The sequence below is a fragment of the Otolemur garnettii genome, unplaced genomic scaffold (genome assembly GCF_000181295.1).
Source record: "Otolemur garnettii isolate 467f Iridium unplaced genomic scaffold, OtoGar3 scaffold00092, whole genome shotgun sequence".
In the NCBI taxonomy this organism is placed as follows: Eukaryota; Metazoa; Chordata; class Mammalia; order Primates; family Galagidae; genus Otolemur; species Otolemur garnettii.
Genome location: NW_003852487.1, coordinates 2,155,661 through 2,177,682, shown reverse-complemented (window position 1 = coordinate 2,177,682; position 22,022 = coordinate 2,155,661). Strand labels below are relative to the sequence as shown.

Genomic DNA, 22,022 nt, shown 5'->3' with positions numbered 1-22,022 from the left:
TGGGGACAGAAATAGGTCCAAATTCTGACATAACTATTCACTAACTTGAACAAGTATCTTTGCCTCTCTTGGCCTCAATTTCCACATTCATGGAATAGAGACAATGTAGAAAAGATACCAGCTCATATCTTGATGATTAAATGAAGAAACGTCTGTCGCAGAAACACTGAAGTAGCATGTTTGTTTGCTCTTGGCATAGCTCTATGATAACGCTTGCAGTATCTTAGACTCAGTGTGATGTGGTATATGCACCTCTCCTCCAGACTGGCAGTCAGCATTTCCTCCTCACCACACACATAGCAGGGCCATGCACATGCCTGCCTGACTCCCAGGACTATTCATATCTTAGCACCCAGCTCTTTTCCACCCACTCAAAAACTTGGGAGGGTGAGAATAACTGTTATAGAGAGTTATCTCTGTCTCACATCTATGCTGATTTTCTTCTATGCAAATCACTCAGAAATTTGAATATCTTAAGTATTATTAATATCTATTATCAAGATAACAAATTACTTGTAACATCTCATAACTGATACCAATGTTACAACTGAGAAGTTATTCAGTAGCTATGACATAAAGTCTTTAAAGCTGAAACTGAGCACTTCTTAAAAGTTCACATTCCAACATAAAATCCTTTCCCTCCTTTCCTCTCTCCCTTTCTTCCTTCCTTCATAACATCCTTGTTTCTTCCTTCCCTTCTCCCATTTATTACAGATACGAGTTTCACATCCCAGACCGCATGCTGGTGTTGGAAACAGTGAAGCAGTAGCCCCAGGCCCAGCCACTGAAGTTCTTGTGTAGAGGACAGTACCTTCACAAGGCAGTCAGATACAGTCCAATCCATGCTCAGGTGGTGGGAAGTGTAGGGCCACTGGGCAGGTGTTAGGTAGAGGCTGTCCTGGCATATGGCAGACCCTCTGCCCAGATTAAGAGTGAAGGGCTCCCACCACCAATCCAGACCAAGAATAATCCCTCACTTGTGGAACTGTACAGAGAGTGCCCGCCTTATTATTCAGTCATCTCAGTTTAAGATAAACTTAAGATGTCTTTTTTTAAAATAGGTTTCCCATATGACCTGTATTAAAAGTACCTATGTTAGTTATTGATGCTGTATTCAAACTATTGAATTTATCCAAATGAAGCTCAGAAAACATAGGTTTTAAAGAACTCCTTCCAAAATCAGAGGTGAATTTGTGTGAACCAAAGACCAAGTGATGTTTAAGTGACTTGCCAGTTCTCAGCACCCTAAGACAGGGCAGGATTTTGTCTTTGAAGGAGTGGGGGAGGGTGACTGCTATTCCCCATCCTGCCTGTACTTCCAGGCTCTCTTGCTTTCTTCTGTCTTCTTTGCTTACTTACCAGTCATCTTCCAAGCTTATAGTGTATATAAGGCACTCAGTCAATGCTGGCATGGGCAAAAGATGAAGAAAGGGGATTTACAAAGACAAAGAAGACCTATTTCCTATTCTAAAGAAGTTTAAGGTATTTTAAGATCTTCAGTAGTCTCCATCTATCTTCTGGTAGGTTTTTTTTTTTTTTTTTTTTTGAGATAGTCTCACTTTGTTGCCCTCACTAGAATGCCATCATGTCACAGCTCACAGCGACCTCAAACACTTAGGCTTAAGTGAGTCTCTTGCCTCAGCCTCCCAAGTAGCTGGGACTACAGGTGCCCATTACAACGCCCAGTTATTTTTAGAGATGAGGTCTTGCTCTGGCTCAGGCTGGTCTTGAACTGATGAACTCAGGCAATCCACCTGCCTCGGTCCCCCAGAGTGCTAGGATTATAGGTGTGAGGTACCATACCCAGCTTTCCAGTAGTTTTTAAGTATCTTCTCTGAAATTATGATAGCTTCTAAACATACAGAGGTGGACCAGGCACAGTGGTACTGCCTGTAATTCCAGCACTTTTGTAAGCCACAGTGGTAAAATTGCTTGAAGCCACATGTTTGAGGCCAGAGTAGGCAACATAGCATGACCCCTGTTCCTACAAAAAATTGTTTTTTAAAAAATTAGCCAGATGTGGTGGCATAGTTATTCTAGTCCCAGCTACTTGAGAGGCTGAGATGGGAGGATAGCTTCACTTCAGGAGTTGGAAGTTGCAATAAGCTATGATCACACCACTATACTCTAGCCTGGGTGACAGAGCAAGACCTTATCTCAAAAAGAAAAAAATACAGCAATAACTAAGACAACATTTTTCTCTGAAGAAACATACAATGTGTTGGAGGTAGACATATAGGCACATCACATGAATATGGGCTGTCAGAGTCAGAGGGGTGCAGTGTCCTCAGGAAGGCAAGGAAGCTTTACAAAAGCAGTGGACTGAATTTTAAAGGTAGAGTCCAAATTTGCCAACAAAAGAGTTGAGAAAGATATTCCATGCAGAAGGAATAGGTGGGTAATTACATTTTTATTGCTATTATAGGAATGGACAACAAATTTAACAGCTCAAAATAATACAAATGTGTCAGCACTCTCAGGCCTGTAGGTCAGACATCTGGTGGGCTCAGTGGCCTCTCTGTTCAGGTCTCACTGGCTGCAGGCATTGACTAGACTGGCTCCTACCTGGAGGCTGTGGGGGATTCTACTGCCAGGCTCCTTTAATTGCTGGCAGAGCTCAGTTCGTGTGGCTGTGCGACTGGCTGTTGGCCAGGGATCATCTGAGGCTCTGGAAGCCGTAGACTCCCCGGCTCGCAGTCACCCTCACCTCTACAGCCAGCAGCAGCATGCTAAGTCCTTCTCACATTAAAACCTCCCTCTTCTCCCTTCTGCCTCCTCTTTCCCACTTCCCACTGGAGCAAGTTCTCTGCTTTTAAAGGCTCATATGATTAGACTGCCCCCCTCAGCTAATCCACAACAATCCCCCTATTACAGGGTTGGATACTGTAATCACCTCTATAGAGTCTCTCTTGCCACATGACAGCTCATATTCACAGGCTGCTGGGAGTTGGGTGTGGACGTCTTTGGGGACTAGTCTGTCCACCACCATGGACAATGTGGACAGTGTTGGCCAGTGGTACAGCATGGGATTTGCTGCTTTCTGAGAAGGAAGGACAGAGCCAAGAGAATCTTGGGATCTTGCAGTGATCCCTACTCAGGACATATGCGTGGGCACCCCTTCCCCATGGTGTCTCTACCAGGCCAAAACCTGCACTTATCACCCTGGTGTTTTGAAGAATGGGGCAATAGAGGTCCTTGGCTTGGGGACTGAATAGGAGGTCTCTCCACCTTCTGGTCTAATATTGGGGACCTAGAAGTTTGTGCCTGACCTCTTCTTAATGCTCCGATTTCACAGAGGGCACAAGAACTTTTCTAGATGTCATCATATTGTTTCACAAAAGATAGGAGTGTTCATTTCAGTCCCCAGTCTTATTAGCAGCAATTGTGATCAATTTATGAAAGTCTAGCATCAGTCTGCATTGGCAGTGTACCCTTTCAAGAATGAGTTGTGACTGATTAGCTCACTCTTTTGCCCCTTGAAGATTAAGTGGTAGGAAAAGTCTATGCACTGGATGGCTAATTCACAAAGCATTTCCTCACCATCCAGCTCACAGGCTTCTCCTGGTTGATGGGCCTGGTATTTCCAACTTGTTTTCCTGATGGCAGACCATGTGTAGGGATGGGGAGAGAACTGAGTACCTATGGAGTTAGGGTAATTTGCACTGAGAGAAACTGCACCTGTGCAAGGTGAGGAGGTGCTGGAATGAGGGCCAGGAGCTGCCTGGGTCTGTGAGCTTTTAGAACCTGTGGCAGTGCCACCCCAGTGTCACTTTCTAGGCTACCTGAAAGGCCTCTGGAACAAGGCAAGAGCATCAGAAGTGACAAATATGCCCTACCTATGCCATCCTCAGCCTTCCTAGTATTGAATCACTAAAACTTCTACAGGTTTAGGCTACTGGCTTTGCCAAGCCAGGGTGCTGGAGTCTGATGGGTATGATATGTGACAACCCTGTGTAGTAAATGGAGGGGTTGAGAAAGGCCCACACTCAGAGAGGAGTAGCCTTGGCCAGGCCTGGAGCTCTATAATCCACTGTGCCAGCCCCAGAGCTGTGTGCTTCTTCATTCCAAGCCAGTTATAGTCAGAGTACAAAGGGCCCTCACTTCTGACTCCTCAAGTCCCATCCTTGAGGAGAGGCTGCAGGGCATTGTACCAGATAGTGTCCATAGTTGATACCTCAGAGAAAGTAGTCTGGTTGTATTGCTACTGATCATTTGTGTATATATACATGGACTTTATGTTATCAAAGTGTGACTCATCTTGAATGAATCTCAGAGGAATCATGCTGAGTGGAAAAAACAATTACAAAGTTTACATACTATATACTCCCATTTACATAACATTCGTGGGATGATGAATTTATAGAGAACAGATCAGAGGTTTCCAGCTGTGGGTCATGTTTATGGAAAGGCCACATCCTGGTAATGGGAGGTCTGTGTTTTGAGTGCTAGTGGACATATGAACCACATTCGATAATGTTGCACAGAACCTTAAACATGTATTCTGTCTCACACACACACTTGAGCAGAGCAGAACTAGGGAGATCTGGATAAGACAGGTTGATGGTGTCCTGGAGGTGACAAGGTGCTACAGTTTTGCAAGATGTTACTATTGGGGAAACTGAGTAAAGGGTCCATGGGAGCTTTCAGTGTTATCTCTGCATGTGACTCTTTATTTTTAGTTATCTAAAAATAAAATGGATAACTAAGAAAAGGAAAACTGTAATTAATCATAAGCAAATGTTGATGTTAAATGTATTGTTTTCCTTTTCCCTTCATATCCTTTAATCAGACCATGACCGTAGGTATTGACTCAGCATTCACTGATGAATATGGGTCAGGACCCACACACATGGCCTTGACAGATGCAGCTACTGTGTAGTTAGAATATAAATAATGCTGCCTTCATTACTATTGATTAAGGAAATGTGGCTGAATAGGGAATATATGAGTGTACGATGAAGATCATCTTGGAAAAGGTAGACACTAAATCTTTAGGCCTAGTCTATACACACAAAACCTAAGTAGAGGATTCTGCTTCCATCAAGGGAGTGTACAGCCATGTCCTCAGTCAGAGTGGATAAGTCAAGCAGATTGTTTCTGCATGAGTGGTCCAGGTAATTGCAGAATTGATACCTAACTTTGCCTCCATTCAGAAGCCCTCAGCTTTCCTCCTTAATCATTTCTTTGAAATGCCAAGTTTTCATTTTTCTTTTTCCTCACTTAGGTTCTACCTTGTTTTAAGGATACAGTCAATATAGAAGGCAAGCCAAGCTATATTATCCACATTCAACCCAGTTACGATGAAAATAAACCACTCTGGAAGACAGTTCCCAGAAATTAATTATCATACAGGCAGTGAATACAACAGCCTTTTGTTATCATGATAATGAGATCACTACCACCTTAATACTTGACAAATTTTTCCATGCCTCTGCTGAATTTTTGCTGAATAAACTAAGAAAAATATTGCAATTTATTCTCCAAGGAAATTCATTGTTTAATATAACTGTTATTTTGTTGTTGTTGAACAGGCAAATAGAGTATCTAGAGATAGATACGTGGTTAAGAGTTTCCTTTACTACTCAAAGATAGTTTCCTTTTTGATTATTTGCATTCCATTGACATATTAAATCTATATTTTGGAGAAGAACTGCTATGACTTTAAAAAATATGTTAATAGGTGTACTGTTCCTTGATACAGGCTGGGTGCCTTGCTACACCACTTTATTTGACATGCTTCATGAGTTGGTGTTTAGTTTAGATACTGAAGCAAACTAGCCTATAAAATACTGTGCTGTAAATATAAACCTTTATGAACCTCTTGGGATAGTCCTTCTAAAATGTGAATTAAGATATTCCATGATTCAAGCTCATAAACTGAAAAGTAACCATCACCCTGAGTAGTAATTTGCCTTCTGAAACCCTAGACTACAAATTGCCTTTGGCCTCTGCTCACTGAATTCTAGTTTGTATGTATGATGGTAACTAATGATGAAATTTAAAAAAGTAGTTTTGAAAGGAGCTTAAACTATTTTAGGCTGTATGGCCTCTGACATATCCTTCTTCTGTTGCTTAGGGGTTATTTTTTTTTTCCTCTTTTAAAGAGCCACCATATTTTACTGCTGAACCTGAAAGTCGGATTCTTGTTGAAGTGGAAGAAACAGTGGACATCATATGTCAAGCCATGGGTGAGTGTGCAGAGCTATTGGGCAGGGAGCTATGATGAGGAGGAATGAAGGCAAAATTTTCTCAAGGCAGAATTTTCATTGTTCTGGGGAGGCATTGTGTATGGCTTTGGAGTAGAATAGAACTCAGTCACTGGACATGTGCCCTTGGGCAAGGTGTTTGACCTTGTTGAGCTTTGTTTTCTCATCTGTAAAACAGAGACACACTTCCCAAGCAGAGGCCAAGGGAGGACACAGTCATATTTTGTTGACTTCCCTTTAGAGGTTCTGATTCCAAGAGCCTGACCCACCAGGGCCTGGGGCAGAAAGTTTGTTCTCATCCATGGGGTGAACGGGACTGATGACCAAATAATTTTAATTTTCTCTATAGGAATGCAGATTGTTTTACATTTTACATTTTTTAAATAGGAAATTTATTTCTTTTTTTTTTGCTTTTTCAGCTTTGGATCAACTTTTCCACTGTTACTTAGGTAATCCCACCCTTCATTCCCACCTGTGCCTTGATTAGCTACCACGGTCACCAAGTCACCTTGGGTAGCACAGGTAGTTACGTAACACCTCCTAGTATGGGCAGGTTTTTCAAGACAACTTCATTAACAGAGCTTGTGTTTGGCCACTGTCAAGAAATGAAAAGGACCTTTTCTTTTTTGTTCATACCTGTTCATCTTAAGGATGGGTATTTTCTCCAACCCTCTAAGAGCTTAGAGGGTAAAGATTACTACCAATCTTGTAAATCTTTAAAACAGCTCTATAACAGAGAGATTATTATCTCACTGTACACAGAGGAAAGCTGAGCCCTAGAAAGCAAAGTTAAGTAACTTGCTCATGGCCCAGAGCCACAAAGATGAAATGTGATACTTCTCTTGTAAAATCATTGTACAGTGTCTGATATGTAGGAGTTGTCCCTGAAATACTTGATAACTAACTTACCAGGGTTACGTGGTAATGGAGACAGATCCAAAGCCAAAACTATCAGCCACCAAAGCCTGTGCTCTTGCCAGGACACCTGACTACCCCCAACACCTGAGAGCCCATGGCATAGAACAAATGCCTTTGATCTGTAGGTATAACCATAAGGACGGCATTTTTCATTTCTAAAAGTGAGTGGATTGTCACTCCTTATAGTAATGACAGCACAGCTGGAGATGAAGACCCTTCCTCTGCCCACCATGTTTGTGTAGCACCTGCTGTGTCCCACAGGACTTGTTCAGTGAGTGGTTCTGGGTCTCAGCTCCTGGTCAGTGCACAATGGCTACTGTCTGCAGATCTGCTCTGTTTCTGTTCTCTGTTCTAAGAAGGGGTAGAGCCGGTGGGAGAAGACCAATATACATTTCAACTGGAAGTATTTCTCTTCCTGTGGCTGCATTTTTCTTTTTCTTGTATAAGTGCTAGCTTCTTTAAGCCAACAACTCTGTGAATGTGAAGCTATAAAATATTTAGAGTGTTTATATTTTAGAAATAAGAGTATACAATACTGTGGGGGATAAGATTTCTGTTTATGGCATTAAATTTCCCCCAAATAGAAACACTCCTAGTTCCCTATGTACTAACAATTATTTTTCAATAAATGACAATCTTAAACTCTCCCTTTGACAAGAGAATACTTTTTTTGTTATTGTTTTTGGGGTTTTTTTTTGTTTGTTTGTTTGTTTGTTTGTTTTTTGAGACAGAGCCTCAAGTTGTCACCCTGGGTAGAATGTCATTGCATCATAGCTCACAGCAACCTCCAACTCCTGGGCGTAAGTGATTCTCTTGCCTCAGCATCCCAAGCAGCTGGGACTAGAGGTGCTCACCACAACATCTGGCTATTTTTTTTTGGTTGTAATTGTCACTGTGGTTTGGCAGGCCCGGGCTCGATTCAAACCCGCCAGCTCTGGTGTATGTGGCTGGTGCCTTAGCCATTTGAGCTACAGGCACCAAGCCGAAAGAATACTTTTTTTGCATATCTACAAAGTAGACTGCTTGTTAAGTATAGACTTACAAATATAGATGGAACAGGTCTTTCAACATTGCACTGCCATTGTATAATTTCCCCCTTTCCTTTAATTTTGACAGTGAAACTATAGCAGCAGGTGAGGTAGTTACTCTTTATGAAAACTCCATTATGTAACTGCTATTATGAGATTTTTATGTGAATTGGTTATGCTTTTACCTTCAAATGGATTTTTTTTAATTTCCTGATTTAATGAAAAGTGACAGGAAACATAATTAAGGCAAGGAACAGAATCTGAGAATATGTTATCTCGAAATATTCCGTGACATTAACTTTATTTATTGAAGTAGGCATCTGACACCTACTTACACAGCATCTCAAATCAGGGGACTTGGGTATGCTTTCTGCAGAATCATGTCAAGATATATTTTTGTTTAAGCCCATTTTATATATAGGGAAACTGAGGTACAGAACCTGAGATCTGGAAGTAAATCTAGATAGCTCCTCACTTCTCCCATGGGCTCACAACAGACATACATGTGCCCACCATATCTCTAGACATTTTTATCTTGTGTTCTTTGATCTAATTTTATATGAGGCTCTCTATTCTTCCCATTACTATTACTGGGTGGGTGGGGCCCATCTTGACTTCAGGAAGAGTGAGAGGGAGGTCTCTGAAAAGCAGTCTGCCACTGTTGCTGGTCACCCTGGCTGCTCATAGAAGCCACCTAGAGAAGGGGCCTCAAGTTTCCTTGGTTAGGGCTTGTCCCACACACACCTGGCCATTGTGGGAGCAGTGTGGCAGCATGGATTCACCAGCACCTGAGCTCTAGGTACTGACCATAGCCACCAGAGGACAAGCAACAGCGGTCCTCATGTTCTCAGGCCAAGAATAAGTCCCTTCATTTGCAACCCAGGTTCTTTCTGCCTTTGTGAGTGTGTCTTTTGTACACTGTGTACCCACTCCCAGCCCCAGTCCCTAACCTGATTCAGGGCTGGTTAGACCATGTGCAGCTCCACCCTCGATGACTAGAGATGTTGTTTCCTGCTGTGGCACCATGGAGGTAGAGGAGCCGTGAGGAGGGTTATGGTACATTTGGCCTCAGTCTGACCCTCCAGACCCCTTGATCTACCTCTTTACCATGTTCTTATCTCACTTCACTCCTGGGATACAAAAATAGAGTCATCCTGCAGCCCCTCCTCCCTATGATCTAGACTTGCTCTGTCTCTTGGACTGAGCCAGCTTTTCCCACATGCACTATGTGATACCTCTGTGTCACCTGGACCTTTAACCAGATGGATCTCCTGTGCTTGTTACTTAACCTAATAAATCACTCCTCTGATATAGCAGAGTTACATTAAGGTCATTGATATCCAACTCCTTCAACACAGTATGTTTAAAAGATGGCATTCATTTTATTGTCATTAGCTGAAGTCATGAACAATGACACTGTCCATTGAGCACTCACCACAAGCCTTTCTGTACCGATGTATACACGTCTACTCTTCACAGCCTTTTGGAGTATGAGTATTGCCTTACCTATGTATGAGGAAATGGAAACAAAGACAGGTCAAGTATTTTGTTCAAGCAGACATTGTCAGAGAGAGGCAGCCCTGGGATGTGACCTATGTCCTACTGGTGACCCTGTGCCCATTCCTTCCTGCACAGTGGCAGAATTAGGCACTGCAGACCAGAAGAGGCATCCATCTCAGTCTGAAGCCTGAAGTCAATCACAGCTGAAATTGCTTTCTTTCCAAACACGAGCACAAACATGTGGGGCCTGGAAGGAACTCCAGCCCAGGCTCCCTTCACTTTTTAACACCTCTCTGTATTGATTTCTTCAGATAAGATTAGAAATAAGCTCCTTACAGGTAGTTGAAAGGAATAATAGATGAGAAAATGCCTATTAAAATACTGCCATGTTAGCCTTTAAAGTAATTCTGCTTCAGTCCTCATGTAAAGAATTAATTTTTCAAAATGACATTTATTTCCATTTCTACACAGGGGTCCCTCTCCCTACCCTCCAATGGTACAAGGATGCTGTCTCCATCAGCAAGCTCCAGAATCCTCGATACAAAGTGCTCTCAAGTGGAGGCCTGCGCATACAGAAGCTGTGTCCAGAGGACTCTGGAATCTTCCAGTGTTTTGCCAGTAATGAAGGAGGGGAGATTCAGACCCATACCTACCTGGACGTAACCAGTGAGTACTGCCCATCAGCAGAGCCTGAGCTTTCCAAACTCTGCCCAGGGACACACACAGAAAATGGTACTGTCTGCTTAGGCCCCTCCACCCCCCTCAAGGTAAACAGACAGGATGATGTGGCCAGAAGTAGCCAGACAAGGAGAGCTACACCTCAGGCATGTTCTAACCTACTGGGGTTCCTGAAGAGAAGCTCTGCTGAAGACCATGAGAGTGAAAACACCTGCTGTTTCTCCACACACCCTCCCCAGGCCCTTGCTGCTCTTGGGAGAGCCTCACTCACTTTTACCAGCGCTAAGCCTTCTTCTTTCTTGAGAAGTAGAGAAAAAATTCCCCATTTTCCTGGATGGAATTGGAAGGGCTTTTGAATGAATAGCTCACTCCTAATCTTTTTCTTTTGATCTTTTTTCTATTTTTTATATTCATTCTCTATTTTAGTTTTATTGAACAATTATAGTTCTTTTGTGAGTTTCTTTTATTATCCCATTAACAGAAATACCTTGGCACTCTGTCTTTGAAAAATAAAATAAAAGTAAAGGTTTTCATTGTATCTGTGGATTTTCTTTTTAATCTTCATAGTTGTATAATATTGTTCTTCTAAAATGAAGTAGAATTTAGTGATTATGGAATTACACCTTTCATGTTTGCCCTTTTGGAAGCAAAATGCTGATATCCTCTGGTGTGAGAGCTGTTTGAGAAAGGAAATCAATGTCATTGTGTACCTGGCTTTTACAGCCAGAGCTTGTGAAGAGAGTGACAAACTATTTAAAGATCCCTACATGTGTTTTGGTAAACTAGGGACCACTTCCTTGAATCTTGTCCAGGGGTCAAGTCTGTCTCCAGTTTGGAGCATAGGGAACTAATATTAATTCAAACAGTAGAAATAATATTGGGTACTTACACCAGAAACTGGGTTTTGAGCACTTAGAATTATTTAAAGCCCATCTTACACTAATGGGCCAAGATGTTCTGGGCAGGGATCAGCAGGCTTTTTCTGCAAAGGGTCAGACAGTAAATGTTTTAGGTCTCTGCTATAAACACTCAACTCTGTTATAGCAGTGTGAAAAAGTATCCATAGACAATTCTGAGCAAATGGGAATGGCTGTGTTCCAATAAAACTTTATTTACAAAACTAGGCAGCAGGCTGGATTTGGTCCACAGGTTGTAGATTGCCAGCCTCCACTCCAGTAAGAGGCCTAGGGATGAGAAGAGAAGGTGACCTGAGCACATCTGTCACTTCACCTCTCTCAACCTCTGTTTCCTCCTCCTTTGAAATGGAACCAACCCAGCCCAGTTTACAGGTTGCTCATCAGGATGAGATTGGAAATTTAAATGCAAGTGCTATTTAATCTGGTTACCATGGCAATTTGGTGAGTGAACAAATAAATAAATGACTATGATAATGCTAAGGTATCTCTTTTGTAAGTATAGACTAAATACCTTTAATGAAAGGAAAATGTGTAAAAAAATTCATGTTTGTTCACTCATTTGGCAAACAGTTATTGAGCATCTCTATTAGGCCCCAAAGGTCAGGGTCTAAGTGCATAGCTTTAAGAAAGACAGGCGAGGCTCCTATGCTCCAGGACAGAGAGTCCTAGGGGAGAAGAAAGACAGCAGGGGCCCAGTGCCTTTTGCCTGACAGGTTGGGGCAGCAAGCTGCATAGTTGGAGGGATCTCCCCTGCATAGTGGTCAGGGAGGGTCTCTCTGGGGTTAGACATGAAAGCAGGAAGGAACCAGCTCTATGAAATTCTGGAGACAGGCATATCATAGCATGGAGAACAAGTTTGGAGGCAGATGGGCTAGAGCCTGACCAAGAGCCTGACAATGAGCAAGGTGGCCTTGGGGGAAGGCTACTGGATGGGGGTCTAAGCAAGCTGGTACCTGGAGGCTTCAGGAGCTCTGAGTGGAGCAGGGGCAGGGCAGGAAGTCTTCTGTAGTCATCAAAGGGCACCCCAAGGCTGGGTGTCACATGGACTGTGCAGCAAGTACAATAGTGTTGAGACCAGTTAGGAGCCCTGTGAAATAAGACATGGAACTCCAGTGGTCACAGGTGACCAACAGGCTTCAGGATGTGTTCTGGAGGCAGAGTCATGAGGACTTGCTATGGTTTCCAGGATTCTCACCCAAGAAGGAAAAGGCAGCAGCTGTGTCCTGGGCACTGTGAGACCTCTCGACAAATTTGGGAGACACAGATCACTGCGAACATGTGCTCTGGCACCTGGGGCTCACAACACCTCCCAGAATTGGGTCTTTAGTAAAGTCTTTGAAACCTGGCTATTTTGATTTACAGAGTAGACTTTAGAAAATGTGAAAGTTCCATCTTGTGGATGACATTTTACATTCAAAAATTAGCTTTTTTTTTCTTTTATTCAAAGAATAAAAGCAGTTTGTTTGGTTTATCTAAATAAATGTCTCTCCTCTTTTAACATCCGTCTAAAACTGTTCTTCCCGGGCCCTACTCTTCCTGCTTGTGTATACATTATCTTAGGAGACTGCATTTTCTCTTCAGGTTGTAAACAAAGATAGGTAATTCCTGGGAGACGAGTAATGGAGGGTTATAGTCACTTCTGAAAGGTTTTCATTTTTTATTGCTGCCGTTTTCTCTGTGATTGGCTCTATAAAGCCCATATGGAATACTCCACTGGGCTGGCTTGAGTATCTGAGGGATGATATGCTGATCATTTCACTATTTAACTCCTCTACCAGATATAGCTCCAGTATTCACCCAGCGTCCTGAGGACACCACAGTCACTGATGGGATGACAGCCATTCTGAGGTGTGAGGTGTCTGGGGCTCCCAAACCTGCCATCACATGGAAGAGAGGTAGGTGGCTTCTGTTTTCCAAAACAGCCAAGGCTGTTCCTTAGAATCATGTTTAAAGAAAGAAGTGTAGAAAATGAACCTACTGGACTAACGATTGTGTTTATTATTCTTACCTTGTTTATTCATTCATTCATTTACTCACTCAGTAAAGATTAAATAACCATTTATTGAATGCCTACCAAGAGCTAGATGCCAAGGGTACAAGGAGAAATAGGACAGAAAGGACTCCTGCCTTCTAGAAAAGGAAGCAGACTGTAAGAAAAGAAGAATGGTTGTGTGATAAGCTCTTCATAGAGTGCCATAGGCTTATTTTAGGGTTCCTTAAAATGTTCTTTTTTTTTTTTTTGAGACAGAGTCTCACTTTGTTGCCCTTGGTAGAGTGCTATGGCATCACAGCTCACAGCAACCTCAAACTTTTGGGTGAAAGGGATCCTCAGCCTCCCAAGTAGCTGGGGCTACAGGCACTAGCCACAACACCCAGCTGTTTTTAGAGATGAGGTCTTGAACCCAGCCTGAGCCAGAGCAAGTGGCAGGTGGGTGAGCTTGGGCAATCCACCCACCTCGGCCTCCCGCCACCCACTTCTTGGAGGCCACTGCACCTGGCTAGTGTTCTTTTTTTTTTTTAAGACAGGGTCTTGCTCTGTTGTGGCCGGAATGCAGGGGTACACTCACAGTTCACTGCAACTTCAAAATCCTGGACTCAAGGGATCCTCCTGCCCTCAGCTTCTCAATTAGCTGCTTCTACAGGCATGTGCTACCATGCCTAGATAATTTTTTTTTTTTAGTTTTGTAGAAACGAAGTCTCTCTATGTCACCATGCTGGTCTCAAAATCCATGCCTTGGCTTCCCAAAGTGCTGGGATTACATTTGCTAGCCACTGTCCCCAGCCCTAAAATGTTAAGTATTAGATATGAAGTAACACCACTATAATCCAGCTTTCTCATTTGTGAAATGAAGGAGTTCTTCCTTAGAATCATGTTTAAGGAAAGAAGTTTACTTGTAGCACAGCGTCATTTTATGCCCTCTTCAGTTTGGTGAGGAGAGCTTAGTTCAAACTATGTTTTCTATTCCTATGAATAGTGGCATCAACATCACAGCTGCCTTTGCAGTTCTCACAGCCCCTTCACACGTGCCACCAATTGAGCAGTGAAATGTCCACCCTTATCAAATCTGTGCTGAACCGTGTTGATTCACATGAGTTCACCAATCATACTTGGGGAACTATATCTGGGTGAAACTTCCAAAGTTCTTTTCCATACTACTAGAAAACTGAATGGTGGCTTCTCAAGTCTCAAAGGTACATTTCACACACTCAGGCATAACTTGTAAACATGAAGATCTGAGAAACTACAGATGAATAAGAAGAAGAGTAGGGTTTTCTTTTCTTTTATATATTTTCTTTTTTTTTTTCTTTCCTGATTTTGAACATCCTAATAGCTTTATATGGAAAATGTTCAAATACTCATAGATAGAAAGAAAAATACAAGTTAGTCACTCAATGGTAATAATCACATACAGGGGCCAAATTTGTTTAACCAAATCTCTGTATATTGAGCAATTAGAGTGTTCTCAGATTTTGTTATTCTAAATAATACTGAAAGAAACTGCTTTAGTTATTTCTGTGCATACAATTTTTACTTTATTCTGATTATTTCCTTAAGCTATTTTCTTAGGTATGGCTTGAACATTATCTTCCCTTCTAACAAGGGTTGTGGTTCTAACATCCCCATTTATTGTTCTTCAGAAAACCACATATTAGCCAGTGGCTCCGTCCAGATTCCTAGGTTTATGCTTCTTGAATCTGGAGGTCTTCAGATAACCCCTGTCTTCATCCAGGATGCTGGCAATTACACCTGCTATGCAGCTAACTCAGAGGGCTCCCTCAACGCATCCGCAATGCTCATCGTATGGAGTAAGGACCATGGTCTTTGTGAACCTTCTATTAATCATAGTTTAATCACCTTGTCATCTTACTTGGGGGATGTCAGTATGCCCTTGGACTTTCTAATTTAATCAGAAGAGAATGATTGTTTTTACAACATTTTTATAGAAATCTGTTGCGTAATTAATTTTTCAGATTCTAGAATAATTAGAAAATGTATTCAAAGATCTAATGGGGATGTTTCAGGAGAGATAAAAGATTGACTTTTTAAAGTCATTAGAGTAGGAATATAATACCAAACTAGATCAAATAACAAAACCGATATGTTAGTTAATTTTATTAGCATTTTATAAGAAAATTGAAGTAAGAATTAAAATCCTAAAGAATGTATATCTCTCTATGGAATTATTATGACCAAGTAAAACACTTCTAAAATATTAACAATGAATGCTCCTTAGGTAGCAGGGAATGAACTAAAAGAATTCTTTATTGTTTCTCCAAATTTTGCCATTCTTATTTTATCCATAATGCAAGTTTTTGAAATGCAGAATAAATTGTTCTCTGGAACATAAGCATTGGAATATTTAATTCCCCATCACCTTTTTTTAAATAATAGCTTCAATTGCCAATGTACTTTTTCCTCTCTGCTTCATCCAAATCTGTATTACTATAACACATTGTTTGAAAATGCAAAAGAATGCTCAATAATAGATTTTCATGAAGCTGTCTATAGAAGGGTAGAAAATTTTAACCTGCCTGAGTGAATAATTTATTAAAATGCCATTCTTAAAAATAACTCACTAATTGTTCCTTATTTCATATTTGTTTAGAATTCTGTATCATATAGTGTGTCCACTTTGATAAATGACTCTTTCTAATTTATTAGGTATTCTAAAAACATCATGAGTTTAAAAGAAGTTATCCAAATTCCCACTATGTTGTCAGCTACTACTCTATTTGAGTTCAACACTTCTGATTTGTCATTTATCCCTAAAAAATAAGTGTACATTTAAAAGCTTATGAAAAAGTAATACCTGAATCTCTGTATATCATTCTTCATAAAATTATAGGTCTGCAAAGATTCAAAGTTATAATAGCACTAGAATGACTGATACAACACTGTGGTGGCTTGCAGAACATTTTCCCCTATTTTACTCTGTACAACCACTAGTGATGTTAACATCCCCTTTCATACATAAGAAAACTAAGACCCAGAGATGTTTTTCTGATGCACCATTAACAGCAGGCAAGTGTGGCCTTGAACTTAGCCCTGTGTCTCTCAAGTCTGGTTTCTGCTCCTGGCACCAGAGTGGCCAGGACTATGTGTAATGTGGGACATAATACTCTGGCTGACCTCAGGTCTATTTTCATTACTGAGAACTGGGAGTGGTAATATTACAGCCTCCACTAGATTGTTGTGAGGAGTAAATAAAACAATATAAATGAAAACATTTGGCAAAGTGCTCTGCAAACTTTAAAAATTATTAAAATGATGATTAACTTGGGAAAGAATATAAATTTTAACTAAGCGTATAGACCTGATAAACATTTGTATGTGATCTTCCATGCTCATTTTCTCCTGGAGTGTTTGAAGTTAAAGATGACTTAGAGGGGCCAGGTGGGTAGGCTTACTTTGCTACATGTTGGAAGGCTGGTTTTCAATTCCCTGAAGGTTTCTGAGCACTTCCATTTGAACTAGTTCTGCCAAGATAAGAGAAACTTGGAGGTTTTAATGTTAGATGACCAATTCATTATCCCCCTGAGGGCAGAAACTCTGACACTTGTCTTTCTTCTGAGTTGCGGCTTGTGTTTTTTTCAGACCGAACGTTCATTGTCCGTCCTCCCAAGGATCAAGTGGTAATTAAGGGGACAATGGCCATGCTACGGTGTGGGGCCACGCACGACCCCCGGATCACTCTCAGGTTGGCCCAGTCAGTCACAATGCTTTGGGGCTCATTAATATTCTGCGAGCTTATTAAGTGAAGTTGAGATGGGAAGGAGGAATTTGGGGAACTTTGATTTCAGCTGCAGATCCCTGATTACTGCATCTTAGAGTCATGGGCTCCATCATTAATCACACAAATCCCATTTTCCACTCTAGCCTTATGTATTATTTACAGTGAGCTATGTTCCACTTCATGACTTCAATACAGCTTTTCATGATTTTTTCTGCCAAGGTTAATACACTATCTATAAAATGTACTTGTCAGAGGCTGATAGTTAATGAGAGAAAAATCCAGAGGGATCGAGTAGGATTTTAGCAGTGTTTACATGGGAGCTGTTTGGTACTCAAGAGGGGTTTTCTTTACTCCAAGGAAAGTGTGAAATGGGGGGCAAGGGGACCTGTACATGGAAGAAAGGCAACCACAGTACCTAACACACTTAGTAGAAAATACATGAAAAGAAGGAAATTAGGTGACTTGAAGATTTTCTAAAGGAATTGTAATATCCTATCTTTGAATTCAGACTGAGAGAGTAAAAGTCAATAATATAACACTCCAGGTAAACACATGGCACTAGACAGTTGGCATCAGTGGTGAGCTTTTTCCCAAAGAGCAGCCACTTTCAGAATAGTTTTTAATTTTCAGAATCAGCCTCAAAAATAAATCAAAAAAGAAAAAATCCATAATATAAAATACCATAATATTTCATTCTCGTCTTAGCTCAAAAGTTATGCAGTTAACCAAATGGGTAGATTAAAGATGCCTTCCTGCTTTCTGGGATATTTTACTCTGAGCAGAGGGGGATGGCTTTCACATATACATCCTTAACTGGATTCAGAGACTAAGCTGTTCTCTCATGCTTCTTGAGCAGGTGTTTGACAAATCATAAATGTCCATATCTCCATCTGGTTCTCTAAAATTTCCCGGGGCTCAAAAACCAAGTTTGGTTTAGTTACAAGGATGCCAAATACAAAACAAACCAAACAAAACTAGTAAGTTAAAGACTACCTAGAAAATTCTTGGAGGCTTCTTAAGAGAAAATTGTCATGCCTGGAAAAGAACTCATTCTTTTCTAAATGGCTTAGAATATGATTTCAAATATGTGGAGTTTTCTGCTACTATGAGAGCTCAAAAAGAATCCCCTTGGATCTTTGTGGTTTTCTTGTAGCTCTTTATGTGTGATTATATATCATATATATGAGGAATAATCCTGAATTCACTCAGGATTATTCACTCTAGGGGTTCCCCTGGTCCCAGAATTTCTCCGTCCCAAGGAACATGAGACCCTTCATGACAATTACAGCTAAATGCTGACTCCCAAAGCAAGCAACCTATTCATTTCCTTCTTGTGGAATCAGTTCTGTTCTGTCTCAGAGTAATTTCAGATAAGTAGTTTATAAATGTCTATACGCTTTGAATATAAAGGAATTGGGTATACTTTAAAAGCCTGATCACTTTCATGCCATCAACAGTGAATAGTGGCCCTGCCCATGGACATCTAAAGACAGGACAGGCTCTTAATTGATTCTATATTTGAAAAAAAAATGTGCCAAAATTGCCATAAATAAATGAGAGAGAAATGCAATTTTAAAGACCATCTGCTAGAATGGTTGAATTTAATAAAATGTGTTTATGGGGTATGATATATTTTTTCCATGAGTTATATGATTACACTCTAGGGATTTTTAAACAATTGTTGCCTCCTATCCAGACAACACTCTTTCCTCCGGGAACATCCCTACAGTAGGAATGTTAGGTGTAATTTTATTAGGAGATAAGTACATAAATGATTCTATTATACATACCCCTGTCTTTAAAACAAGCGCAGACAGAGCTTGCCCTATTTTCATTGCCCTATTTTTAACTTCAGCATCTATTTTTGTACTATCTGGTTCCTTTTCCTTTTTTTTTTTTTTTTAGGCATAATTCATATACTATGCAACTTACCATTTTAAAGAGCATGGTTCAATGGTTTTTAGTATAGTCACAAGGTCATCTGTTACTTGCTTTTTAACAAGAAGGACCAGTGATTCTGCTCTTGTGGGTTTTGTAACTCAAGACTCTTTGCTTGGCCTACAGCTACATTTGGAGGAAGGACAACATGGTCATCACTCCATCTAGCAGTTCTAGAATTGTGGTGGAGAAGGATGGGTCCCTCCTTATTAGCCAGACATGGTCAGGTGACATCGGTGACTACACCTGCAACATTATATCTGAAGGAGGAAATGATTCCAGAACGGCCCGGCTGGAAGTGATGTGAGTACTTCAGTGTTTGGTACTAATCAGTTCTTAATTATCTGCACTTCTACGTTCAGCCAGCACTCTTGTAAGCGAGTACCACTTAACATGTGCCCTAATTCAGTGGTCAGAAGCCAGCACATCATGCTACAGAGACATGTACATCAACAGGATTTTTTGCTTTTTTTTAAACTTCAAAATTAAAATGTTTCGTCATTTTACATGTTTCATTAATATACTGTGGATAGTCTGTTGGTTTCTCTCCCCATTTCCCCATTCACCTAGTTTTTCATATTTCCCCCATTGATACCCTATTCTGGCCACACTGCGTTTAAGTAAGAGTAACTTCATTTTTTTCTTAATGCCAGTCAGAGCTTCCAATCAGTGAAAAATTCCAGGGTCAACCCACTAAGGTAAAAGCCAACTAGACTCTGAGTTTAAGTTAAGTTGGTCTCAGCTGCCTCTCCATGGGTAAATAGATAACTTTCCATTATGTCTTTTGAAATTCTGAAAACAGCAGACATTGCCCATTACTTCCAATTCAGACCTTCCTGGGGGTCCAGAGAGTTCAGGTGGGAAACCATTGATCTCTGTCTTTGCTCTCTCTTCTCCTCAACTCCCTTTATTTATAGTGCAGGAAACTGACCAATTCTATTTGTCTAACATGTATTTATTTGCTTTATAAAAGTTGTGCCTTCTCAAATATTCCCTGAGCACGTAAGTACAAAAGTAAAACCTGAAAATAAAGAATCAAAGCTGAGCAGTTGTCAGGGCCCCCACCTCCATTAGGGGTGCCATGTTAGCCCACCCCTGCCTGGCTAACATTTGACATGCTGAGCCATTAGAAAAAGACAATTTTCAGAAATTTTTCTTAGTAGACTCTACCCACCTTCACCCTGGCAGGATTCTATATACAAAAATTATTCCCTAAAAATAGAATTTGAACAATCCGAGTACAAAGGCCATGTCTCATTTATCTTTGAATCCCTAGGTTCCAGCTGAGGGGATTAAAAGTAGAAAAAATGCTTGCAAGTGCTAAGCATGTGGCCTTCTGTGTTTGCTGCATGCAAGCGTGAACGTGTGAGCAAGCAAACAGCTTTCCTTTGGCCTCTATTTGTGGAATTTAAAAGGTTAATGATGTGTAGCAGCCAGTCCAGAAAGCTCTTTAGTACCTTCACTTCTTGAAAAAATACTCCATTCTACCTCTGGCTCTGCCTTTTTCCAGGATGGCCCCTTATACATTTTAGACATTAGTCACCTGTTGGGAGCAAAGGTCACCCTAGTTAGTCATGAAGAGACAGGAGTCCCCATGGCCCTAGAGGATCAGCTGTCACACAGATGGTTCTCCAGCTTTGGGAATGTGCCTGAGAGGACCAGGGCCCCCTCCCCCACTGCCTGCAGGCATTGGAGCTCCTGACCCTGCCTCTCTCTGCCCTTCCCATGGGCATCAGCCTTCTGCTGTCTCCATGGCTTGGCTGGTATATTCTGTGGGCTTCACCCGATTGTCGGGTTCAGCTATAGGCACAATATTTGGTAAACAATAGGTATTTAATAAGCACCTGTTGTTCAGTTGGTTGATTGAAACATGGCTGAATAAGTGAATGTGTATATGTCAGGGCCACTGGCACCCTCCTTCTGCTCCCCTACCTTCAGTGCTCATGTGTCCGTGGCATCCCCTGGGTAAACATATGTGCCCAGATTGTCCTATCCAAAGCCCTGCAGTCAGTGCCCAGCAGTTGCTGTCCAGCTCTGCCCCTGGTTCTGTGTCTTAGGTTGAGGATTTCTTTTTTTATTCATTTTGATAATGTTGGAATACATGGCCAGTGAATTCACATAATCTATTGTGCTATTCACATTTTTAAAACTACCTTTGAGAACTCTTAGATCATCCATCATTGGTATCAAATAAATAAGTGTTAGCAGTTCATAAAGACTCTGTCAGCAGAAGCCAAATTGCATACTTCCAATGAAGCACATTCTTTTTATTCTGCACAATTTTTATGTTCTACTGATTTACATATCTTCCCTACTATTTGCTTATTTGATTTCCTCTAAGTAAAATACATTTTTCAGCAAGTGTTGCTGTATGTACAAAATAATAGGCTTTCTGTAATGGTAAAACACCTCATCTCTAAATATAGAAATATTTGCAGATTTGTGATTCAAACCAATTTAGGTACAACTGGTTATAGAACTGATTTGGAATACAGTTGTTCCTTGTGAATTGTTAGTGTAATGAATGTTCTTCTGTTCCAGTTCTGAGTGAATAGGGAAAGGTGTAGGCTCTTTTGTGGATCTATATCATTAGATCCAAACAGGACCTGACTCTACAACATCAGTAATGATGATAGTAATGGCAATAATAATAATCTGTGATTTCAGGGCATTTTGTGCTTCTCTGAGAACTTTCATATCTGACCAAAAAAAAAAGGCAAGAAAAAAATCTCATGTTGCAGAAGGGGCTGAGAGGCCCTTATGGCTAAACAACTAAACGGCGTCCTTCAGAAAAGCCTGAAAGCTTGTTTTCCCCTTGCCTCTCCACTTCAGTTAAAAGCTACTTTGTTAAATATAGAAATTAGGAGCATTAGAAGTAAGCTTTTCAAAAATAGACCATCGGTAGGCTTTTCTCATTTCTGTTTGCTCCATGGTTAGTACTTCAGCACTGAACTTTGTCTCGTTTAAGCCTAGCTGAAGAGACAACCCCTCGATCCCACCTTGTGACCATGGCAGTCAGAGTGGGGCTGCAGAGCCACTCACCCTGCCCACCCCTCACTCCTTGTGTGACTTTGGACCAGTTGCCCCGCCTCTCAACCTCTG

General features: G+C 41.0%; 1 protein-coding gene across 1 annotated transcript in view; it reads left to right on the top strand.

Moving 5' to 3' along the window:
- The window catches only part of SDK1 (sidekick cell adhesion molecule 1), a 1,049,055-nt gene that overhangs the window by 787,783 nt on the left and 239,250 nt on the right, over nt 1-22,022 (top strand). The window contains exons 8-13 of the mRNA XM_003795444.1: nt 6,105-6,188; nt 10,124-10,318; nt 13,026-13,142; nt 14,887-15,054; nt 16,844-16,946; nt 19,047-19,223. Of these exons, the coding sequence (XP_003795492.1) occupies nt 6,105-6,188; nt 10,124-10,318; nt 13,026-13,142; nt 14,887-15,054; nt 16,844-16,946; nt 19,047-19,223 (844 nt within the window). The remainder of the gene's footprint in view (nt 1-6,104; nt 6,189-10,123; nt 10,319-13,025; nt 13,143-14,886; nt 15,055-16,843; nt 16,947-19,046; nt 19,224-22,022) is intronic.